This window comes from Pteropus medius, unplaced genomic scaffold, assembly GCF_902729225.1.
Source record: "Pteropus medius unplaced genomic scaffold, Ma_sr-lr_union100, whole genome shotgun sequence".
NCBI lineage: Eukaryota > Metazoa > Chordata > Mammalia > Chiroptera > Pteropodidae > Pteropus > Pteropus medius.
The window spans coordinates 5,762,583-5,773,781 of NW_024342471.1; the positions used below are offsets into that span (position 1 = coordinate 5,762,583).

The window sequence follows — 11,199 nt, forward strand, 5'->3', positions numbered from 1 at the left end:
CAGCCATAGAAAGAAATGAAGTTCAGATTACATTCTCCAACATGGATAAAACTTGAACATTCTCTGCTAAGCAAAGTAAGATGGACACAAAAGAAATTATATTATATTATTTCATTGATATAAAACATCTAGACTAGGCAAATTAAGAGAGAGAGAAAATACATTAGAGGTTATCAAGGCCTGAGGGGAATGAAAAATGAGAGTTATTGCTTAATAATTACAGAGTTTTTTGGGGGGAGTCATGAGAGGAATTTGGAAGATATAGCAGTGATGGTTGCACATTCTGAATGTATTTAATGTCACTGAATTGTGCACTTAAAATGGCAATTTTATGTTATATGTATTTTACCACAATTTTAAAAAGCGATGCAAGAGGAATTTTTTTTTTTACTAGATATTCCTTGTCTTTGAGGAAATTATTTTGATCTTTTAATTTTCTTTTAACATATGTAATATTTATCTTTGTTATTTTATTTATTTCATTATTATTTAAATGTGTATGTATGCATGAGAAAGAGAGAGTTAGTTCTGTAATTGAAAACCTTGGGTAACTCTTAAGGTATCTGACTTTCACTAAATCAAAAGTCTCCACTAGGAGGAGGTATTTACCTAGATTATCCTTAGACCGTTGATTTCATTTTTCAAAAACTTTCAACCCTGTGAACCATTGATATGCATATCAAAAAGATAAAAAATAAACAAGCCAGTTGGTTTAGATGAGAACTATCTCCATCATTCAGGCAATACAAATTTTTCACAGGAATATCTTTTATATCAAAAGAAATTGACATAGAAGAAATCTTTATTGGAGGCAAATGTAAATTTAAGAGAATTAAACTCTGAGGTCCCCAGATCACCACTCTTTACCTTTGCCATGAACCTTTACACGGTGTAAGTTCTAGTAAAGAAATTGGTTTTATTATTGATAGTCTTCTTGTGGACATGAGTTTCCTTTCTAGGTGACTTGTCGTGGAGTCACCTATAAGCATCAAGTAAGGACAATCAGTTAAGTCTGAGGAGTTATGAGAAGTATATAATGCTTCATATTGTTTAAGTGTTATTTCTGAAGGTTGTTGGTAAGTTAATAATGGTAAATACATGCATAAATATAGGTCTTAATAGTAAGGACAAATCACTAATAAATAAAAAATAGATAAATACTTCAAAACAAAATGTATGATATTCAAATCAGTAGGAGAAAATGTGATCTATCCAGTAGAAGCTATGATATGAGAAATAAGTAGGGCATAACCAGAGGGCAGGAAAAAGTCCTAACATATCAGTAAGTTATAATACTGCAGGTATCCATAGTTTCTTTCTTTCTTTCTTTCTTTTTTTTTTTTATCACTGAGTAGTATTCTTGGCAAGTATGTACATTGTTTAAACATTCACCTATTATGGGACATTTTGGTTACTCTATTACATATGAAATTGTTATGAACAATCATCAAAAAGTTTTGCGTGGACATGTTTTCATTTCTCAGGGATAAATGCCCAGGAGGACAATTTCTGGTTTGTATAATAAGTAGGTGTACATTTTCTTATTTTTAGAAACTACCAAATTATTTTCCAGAATGGCTGTACCATTTTACATTGCCACCAGCAATATATGAAAGATCCAGTTTTTCCTCATCCTTGCCAGTATTCCAGGTTGTCACTATATTTCATTTTTACTGTTTTGATAGGTGTGTTATGATATCTTATAGTGCTCTTAATTTGCATTTCCCTATTTGCTAATAATGTTAAATATGTTTTCATATGATTATTTACCATCTGAATATCCTCTCTGGTGAAAAATCTCTTCATGTCTTTTGACTTTTCTAAATGGATGGTTTATCTTTAACTTTTTAAAATTGAAGTATGTTTGACATGTAACATTGTGTAAGTTTGAAGCATACATGTTGATTAATACATTTATATATTGTAATCTGATTGCCATTGTAACACCAGCTAGCACCTCCATCACATCACATAATTATTATTCCCTTTTTGTGGCAGGAATAATTAAGATGTAGTCTCTTAGCAAGTTTAATGTCTATAATACAATATTGTTGTCTATAATCACAATACTATGCATTAGATCTCCAGGGTTTGTTTATCTACTAGTTGGACTAGTAAGTTTGTATTCTTACAGTGTCTCCCTAACACCCAAATCTCCAGCAATTCTGTTTTTTTTTTTTAATCCAGCCAGCCATTCTGTGCCTTTGATGAATTCAATCCATTTACATTTAGAGTAGTTATTGTAATGTAAAGACTTACTACTGCTATTTTATTGATTGCTTTCTGGTTATTTTGTATTTCCATTGTTTCTTTTTTCCTCTGCTTCTGTCATTATAAATTGGTGATTTTCTGAGGTGGTATGTTCTCTGTTTCCCTTTTAAAAAAATCTTTTGTGACTCTGCCTTAGATTTTTGCTTTGTGGTTACCATGAGGCTTACCTAAAACATTTCATAGACAAAACAGACCATTTTATGCTGATAGCAACTTATCTTTGTTCACTTATAAAGACTCTACCCTTTTTCTTCTGTCTTTTATATTTTTAATGTCACAATTTACCTCTTTTATGTTGTGTATTCGTTAACAAATTATAGTAGCTATAAATTTTTTAAATACTATTTTTCTTTAACCATATACTATAGTTAAATGGTTAATTAACCATCCTATTATAGAATTAGAGTTTTCTAAACCTGACTTTGTTTTTTTTATGCTTTCATATGTTTTCATGTTATTGATTAGTGTCTTTTCATTTCAGCTCCTATTAACATTTCTTGCAAGGCAGGTCTAGTAGTGATGGATGAACTCCCTCAGCTTTTGTTTCTGTGGGAAAGTATTTCTCCTTCATATCTGAAGAATAACTTTGCTGAATAGAGTATTCTTGGCTTGCAATTTTTATATTTCAACATTTACTATGTCATTCCACCGACTCCTAGTCTGTAAGGGTTTCTGCTGAGAAATCTGCTAATAGCCTAATGGGGATTTCTTTGTAACTTATACTTGTTTTTATCTTGGCTGCCTTTAGGATTCTTTTCTATATATACAATTTTTGAAAGTTTCACTACAATGTATTTTGAAGAAGGTCTTTTTCCATGGAGATGATAGGGTGATCTGTTAGCTTCATGAACTTGAATGTCTAAGTTCATGGTTATGGAAGTTCTCAGTTATGTTTTAAACAAACTTTCTGTCTCCGTCTCCTTCTCTTCTCCTTTTGAAATCCAGATTATTCTGCATAGTTTGTAGAGCTCATTCTTGAGAACTATATGGTTATGCAAATGACATGCTAAAGAGGTAGAATTCAGCTTTGAGGATATTTTCAGTATGAGCATGAGATGGGTTAGAGATGTTGTGGCCTTGGAAGCAGGCAGAACTGCTTTTGACAAGTAATTGTGCAAGATCCTCTTCCTCCATGAAGCTTAGATTTTTCATATTTTAAGTGGAAATAATTTATACCTCACTAAGCCTATATGTCTCAGAGTTTCATGGGTTCCAGAGACTGTGATATTCTGTATGCCTTACCTATTATAATTTTTAGAGTGATTTTAGGAGGTAGATGTATGATTATACCTGTATTACCAACTGGAAAATTGAGATAGAGGTGAGGAGAAACCTAGATGTAGCTTTAATCATGTTATTGTAATTATTACATAATGCTTTTGTTGAGTGAGATTGGCCATCAGCGTGCTTGACCCATTGTGGGTTCTCAACCAGTGAAGGCCCCTTTCTTCCCCAAATCCAACAGGGAAAGGTTATTTTTCCCCTAAATTCAAGCATGGGAGGAAGAAGGAATAGAGGTAAGGAAAGAAGACAGGAGGGTAAAGTTTCAGGCTGCAGCACTAAGATTATATTCCTTATTTGTAATTACAGTGCTCATAGCTCTAAGATATTTTTCAAGGTAGTGATTAGGGTGATTGCTGAGAAGAAAGCACAGTGAGTTCTACCAGGAGCCTTTATAACTCCATCTGACTGCTCAAAGAGATCCTATCACCCTAACCTCTGTCACACTCTTCCCCACAGAGCAATGAGCTTTCCCCCAGGTGAAATATGGCTTATAATCATCCAGACCCTTGCAGAGCAGCCATGGTCCAGAAGACAGGGCCCTCAGGAAATGTGCCTTCCTGCTCTTTATCCAAGAATCAGCAACATGCTGGCTAAGACCCTATGATGTGAGTAAATTTGAACATACTATTCTAGCAACCCTCCAAGTAGCCTGAGTGGGAGTAAATACTTTCTTTATTCTTCCAGTTCAGAAACTTAGGCTCAAAGATGGGAAACTAATTGTCCACAATCTAAGGCTGAATGCATGGTGGGACCCTGAATGACCTCATATATGTCTGATTCTCAAGTTCATGACTTTTTCTACTCTTCTCCTCTGCTGAAGTGGCCCACCTCTATGCTCTCATCTTCTTGTGAGAGTTCAGGAGTTATACCTACATGATAGCCATGAGTATAAAAGACAACAATGTCCTACTAATTTTGTCTACTCACCCTCAAATCTCTTGTACTAGACAATGACGATGATTATAGATGTGTTTCTTGAAGGAAGCAGAGGCCTGTCTCCTGGAAAAGATCTAGAATAAATGAAGGTGGGATTTCACTAACACTTAAAAATCTTCCAGGGCTTCAAGAACCCCTTTTTATTTATTCAACAACTATTAATATAGAATCCAGTTAGGTGATGATAGGAGAAAGAGAAATAGAAAAAGTTCTTTTCCTTGAATAAAATTTCAAAGTTCATTAGAGGAGAAGACACACAAACAGATGCATAGAACATGATGTAACATGATGACAAATTCTGGATAAACCAAAATAATAGAGAACAAGAGGTTGTGGTAGTTCTGTTTTGTGTGAAACAGTGTGGTTATCAATGCTCTCTGGAAGATAAGGATTTTTCTAGGCAGGGTTAGGTGGAGAGAGAAGAGTAAGTATAAAAACTCAAATCCAGAAACAATCTAGTAAGTTCAAATCAATCATACGTAAGTATGTGTAGCAGGAGTACAGGATGTCCTATGGGCGAATGACAGGAAGTAAAACTGGAAATGTAATCTAAGGTCCGAACATGAAGAACAACAAAGGTTGAACTGAAATGTTGGCTAAGATACTGTGACACAATGCCAGAGGAGAGTTTAATTATTAGATTTGTGTCAGAAAAATGGCTCTGGCTATCAGTGTAGAGGACGGATGAATATATGTGTGAAAGAAATGCAGAATGATTAATGAGAAGGCTATTGCAATAATCCCAGGGCAAGTCTTAAGAGCTGAATCTTTACATTAGCAATGGAAATAGAAGTCATGGTGGTAGATGCACATGGATCTATTAGTAGCTAGATGTGGGATCAAGAGAAGAAGGAAAAGGATTCTGCGATGGCACTCATGGACCTGTTTTATAGTGGTGATAACCCTTCCACCAATGTTTTCTCTCACTTTTAGGTCTCACCACTAAATCTTTGGCCCCTAATCAGATCAAAAGTGAAGTTGACCCAACAAGGCATAATCTAAGTCTATAGTTTTAGAATCAGAAGGACATCAGCATGACAAGGACGAGGAGAAAGACATTCATTCCAACCTTATTTTTTCATAAGTGGGCAAACTGACACTGACAAAGACAAATATGGCCATTATAGGTGTCCAGAAAGTGAAGGCAACTATGTTTCCTATTCTTCCTGTCCAAGTATCAAGGAAATGGGCCTGAGGCATAGATGGATGACTATGATGCACCATATTCTCTTATTGGTGCAGGAAGAACTCTTAAGGGAAAAATCTTAAGTAAGGTAAGAGTCTATCCCAGTCTTTGGGTCACACCATAGAGATCTTGATCTCCCATCCTATCTAAGTTGGATTCTGTGATTGAGAATTTCCAGGGAGAGGAGAAAATTAGACATCGAAGTATAGTAACAGAATGCTCTCAGTAGTCATTTAAATTTGTTTTAGTTCTAATACACATTAAGTTTCTTATTCCGTGAAATGAGGTCATAATACCTATGTTCTGAGGTTGTTATAGGAAATCTAATGAGAAAATGACTCTACTCTGTAGAAGTGATTTTATATCACTAACCACTTCAAAAATACATAGGAAATGACTTCAGTCTGTAGAAAGAGGCCTTCAATCATTCATACTATAGGCCTGAGGTTCTCAAAGTGTGGTCCCTGGACAAGAAACACTGGCATCACCTGGAACTGTGAACAATGCAATTCTCAGGCTCTCCCACAAAATCAGAAACTGGAGATGAGGCTCAAAGTCTGTGTTTTAGGAGTCCCTCCAGTTTCCGATGCACTTTAAATTTTGATAATGACTGTTACAGTCAGAGTGTGGGCCTGTGGGCTGGGAACTGTCTTCAAGAATGATACCGTTTCTGTCCATCTGTCCTTAATGGGTGTTTTGGACTAACTCTCACCTGTGCGTGGCCTACCCTGGAACCATGGGTTCTATGGAGATGTGATGACTTTCCAAACACTGTTGTGTGGAGAAAGAGTGGGGAGTAGTGAGCAGACTGACACCAAAATAAGGCCCTTTGCTTTAATGAACCAGGGATCTCATGACAGGAGATAGAAGCTGGAATGCTCAAACAACACCACCACCAGTAGTAATCACCGACGGGGCCCGCGAGTTCGTATTCACTGCAGCCACGGTAGTTGACATACTCGCCATAGACGCCATAGACCCCATAGACGCCATAGTCGCCATAGTCGCCATAGACGCCATATTCTCCGTAGGCGCCACATTTTTAGTTACTGCACCTTGTGCTGTGGTTGTGGTTTTTACGTTGTCTGCACAGATAAGAGGATTCAAATCTTTGCCAGACAGAATACAGCACAGTTTTTCCTTGCTGCACATCCCAGTAGGAGGTTGTATCCGTATCTCTCCAGTTCTGCACTTGCTCCTGCAATTTCCCATTCTGTTTGCACACTTTTTCACATACCAACTACCTGCGTAAAGGAATTATTTAGATCACTTAGACCAGAGAGCTGTCACAAAAGGATAAAAATAATAATTTTTCGAACATTGATTATTCAAGTCTCTTGCCTTTGTTATACTTTCCTGATCATAAAGACCTACTCTGAGGATTAAATTAGATTTTATAAATATATACACATAAAAATTTTAGATATGTGTGAGCCTTTCTGAAACCAAAATTCTACATATAAACATACATCAGTTGTCTATTTCCCATTTTAAGTAGGAAAATATATAACACATTATTACTTATGAATATAAAACCCATAACCAATTTCAAAAAACGTAACTAAAACACACATTAACACCTAAATAGAAGTAAAAATACTATCATTTTAAAATATGAAATGCTCAACGATCATTGCTGTAATGTGTCTCACTATTACCCAAACACACATGGCTTTTGTTGATGCTTGGTGAGATTTTCAAAATGTCTTTACATGTTTCTGAGGTCCTACAAATTGTATTTGAAATGTAATCTAGATTTGTCTTATATATTGTCATGTTAAATATAGATATAATTTTTTCATATATCTATATGTAGATGTATATAAAGCTATACCTGTATAATATTGCGATATAAATACATTCTACAAAACTTTAGAAATAAAAAATCAAAAGCCATTCTACTAGAAATATATTCATTAAGGAGATATTCTGCAGGATGTGGCTGTATATGTGTACATATTATATAAATATATATAAAAAATGCTCTCATCACATGGTATAACACATAGAAGGCCCTGAACAGATACTGGAACTCTTTCTTATCTTGTTCTATGTTGCTTAACTTATTCTTCTATTCAACTAACGAATATATAACGTGTGCCCACTATGTCAAGAAGTCTGTAAGATGATGAGAATAAACAATAAATAGAAAGACAGGGTCTGAGAAGCTTATATTGGGGAGGGGGTCAGAGAAAATAAACAAGGAAATGAATAAATAAGATAACTACAGGTTATGATAAGCACAACAAGTTAAAAAATAATGTGATGTAGCAGAGAGTAAGTGAACAAAGCAATCATTTTTGAGTTCTGTTACCACTACTATTATCCCTTATCAACTGTTTAATCCTCCTCTGAGGACTAAATGAAATTTTACATACATAATATTTATGTACATACATTTGTATGCATAAACAGGCCTCTCATTCCTAAAACCAGAATTCTGCATGGGGTCACTGAGGAATTTATCTCTCAGGAAATGACATTCAATCCTAGACATAAAGGATGAAAAGGATCCAGCTATGTGAAAATTTAGAAGAGTGTTCAGAAAAGGAATAGTATATGCAAAAGCCATGAGCAGGGGAAGAACCTGATATTTTGGGGAACAGAAAGATTGCTTGATTTCTTTGTTTTCATGATTTTTCTTACTCTGTTGTCTCATTTTCTTCTTTTGTATCTGCAAGGGCTCTCCATAATGCTCCTTGGCCTTCTACTTTCTCTGTAGCCACACCCTCTACAATCCTTTTCCTTCTCACTATCCTAAACATCTCCATGGAGATAACATTCACATGTTTTTCTTCAGCTTTCTTCAGCTGTGATATGTAGATGAAAACCTCAGATCAAGTTTCCTTCCTTTTCCTCTGATCTTCTGTGGGCCCTGATGTTTTTGTTTATTCTTCCTTTCAAATGTCCTTTTAAGGGTGGCATTTCTAATGCCTCTAGATCTTGGGTTAGACTTAGATAATCTTACAGAATAATCTTGAATTATTTGTGTTTGTCTAGAAAGAGAACTGAGAAGTTTTCTCAGGCCATATGGTTTAGAAAGGGGACACCTGAGAATAAATGTGATGCATGTCAGCAATGTCCCAGAGGCAAAGGGAAAAATTATTTCATCTAAACTCATAGAATTTCAAGAATGCAATAGATCTGAAATATCTTCTGAGGCGACCCTCATACTGTTATTAATTTCTTCTTTTCCACCATCAATCTGAACAGTTCTGCAAATTAGAGAACAATAAATGTTATCTCTAGAGGCAGGTACAAAGTTACACAATTCTCCGTTAGGAAATTCTACCTCAAAAAAGTTTATTTCTTACTTTGCGTCATATATAAAATATGGGTTGAGTACAATATAAAAATAGAATTAAAAAAAACTAAGCATGGTGAATAAACTGTTCTCAATATGGTGAAGAACTTTCAAAGCTAATGGAAAATGCAAAGGAAATACCAATAAATCTGACAACATGAAAATGAAAATTTTGTGCCTCAAATAAATCAATAAACAATTTTAAGGGTGGTTCCATAGTGTAACGGTTAGCACGTCTGCTTTACACGCAGGAGGTCCTAGGTTCGCGCCCCAGGTGGAGCCACAGACCATACCCTGGGTGCACCAGGCCCCCACACCCCTAGTGCGCCGGGGGTGCTAGGCCCCGAGGATGCCAGGCCCCAGGTGCATGCTGTAAGCATGTGGGAGACGATGCCCCGCCTTCAGAGATCCAGTTCTTAAAAAGAGAAATGGCAACATCCATAGGTCAGGGGTGGAAGTGGGGGACGGGGGGAAATAAAGAGGGAGAAAAAATTTTAGAAGTAACCAATATATTAGAAAACATTTGCAAAAAAAAGGAAAGTTTAAATGAAATAGAAAGTTTAAAAATAATAACACACTAATAATAACATTTTGCAATATATGCTACTTTCTTTTCTTACCTTTTGACCAAGCAATGAAACTTCTAAAATTTACCTATATAAACAGAGAATCTTACGATAATATATTAGTAGGTTGTACAATGTTATTGATAATAGTGACGCAGTGGAAAAAATAATCCAAATGACATACACTAAGGGACTCTCCAAGTTAATATTACAAAATAATAAATACCGATTGCAAATTGTATTTTCAAGGAAAATTTAAAGACCTGTGAAAAATTTCCTGATATAATCTTAAGTTAAAAAAGGGAAGATTATAAATTTGTACGTCCGTTAGTCACAATTTAAAAAATGTAAGCAGTGATGAAATGGTGGCCAATTTCTTTATTTTTAAAATGCTTTCAGTGTTCCTGTCTTAATTCTGTAAATATAAACTAAAGAATTAATTAAAAAGAAGGAACACTTACACAAGTAGAGCTGAAATCTGACATAGAACTTCCTAGAGTCTTGAATCTTTTCCTCTTGTTCACTCGAATATTTTTCTTCCCTTTTTTACCTTACAGTTTTATAGATATTTAGAAATAGCTTTCTCTGTCAATCATATCCAAGAATAAAAAAATGGGAGACCTTCTCTGTAAGACCAAGAAAATTGGGAGAAGCTCTGTTATAGAATTGTTCCTTCAGGAGGTAATACCTAGTACCATACAAAGTGATTGGAACTGGCCCAGAGTAGTAGGATAGAGGGAAGTTTGGGATGTGAGGATTATCTCCGTCCTTGGCTTCTCATTATCCTTTCTCACCTCCAATCATAGACACTGCTCAACTATGGCAGGCTTGAGGTCACTTATAGTAGAGGTGTTTTGAAGAAGTGATGTGAACATGAGCCCCCCACCCAGTGAGAGCCGTGCCCCACTCCCATGGCCAGTTTGGTAATAGGGACTCCACATGCAAGACCCTGTTGTAGGTCGGTGTTTCTCCTTCCCCAAGATTCTATTTACCTGAGACCAACTGGGCTAGGAGCAAAAATGTTGCAAGAGTGAGTAGTAGGGACTTCATGGCTCCTGAAAGACAGTAGACAGGCAGTAGGTTCTGTGGAGTCCAGAACTCTCTATTCAGTGTGACTCTGAACTCAGGTCTTTATTGTCCTCCCTGGGAGGGGTTGGGCTCAGCCAGTGGACCAGAATGATATAGGATACTGTGCCAAACATAACTTCAGTCCATTGGCTAGCAGTTCTAATTGAGGCATCACTATTCAAGAGCCCTGTTCTAGGCATGCCTTGGGGGAAAGAGAAAGACTTAGAAGAGAAGGTGCACACCCTTCTGAAGGGTTTGGCAATTTGGAGAGAAAGATACAAGAAGGATTTATGATGATTTCTCCAAGGCTGGGTACTCCTATTTCCCACAGTCTCCTGTGTTGGTTCTGTCAGGATTTATTTTACTGCATTGTGATAGTCTGTTTGCCTACATACTTCTCCCCCTAAAATACAATGTATTTTTTTGCACCCTGACTACATAGTATTATTTTTTGTATATTAGTTCCGGGTATAAAGACATACCTAAGCAATTGTTTGTTGAATGAAAAGGTAATTATCTGGCAAATTATAAAGTATTTTTTAAAGAAATAAATCAGTGGGGTGGTTCCATAGAGTAGTGGTTAG

At 35.9% G+C, this 11,199-nt stretch overlaps 1 protein-coding gene across 1 annotated transcript; it reads right to left on the bottom strand.

Annotated features, from left to right (window-relative positions):
- Positions 1 to 6,556: 6,556 nt before the first annotated feature.
- On the bottom strand, positions 6,557 to 10,597 carry DEFB126 (defensin beta 126). The gene is made up of 2 exons (XM_039863709.1): positions 10,540 to 10,597; positions 6,557 to 6,921 (listed from the first exon to the last, which is right to left on the bottom strand). The coding sequence occupies exons 1-2, from the start codon at positions 10,595 to 10,597 to the stop codon at positions 6,557 to 6,559; spliced, it is 423 nt and encodes a 140-aa protein (XP_039719643.1).
- Positions 10,598 to 11,199: the final 602 nt, after the last annotated feature.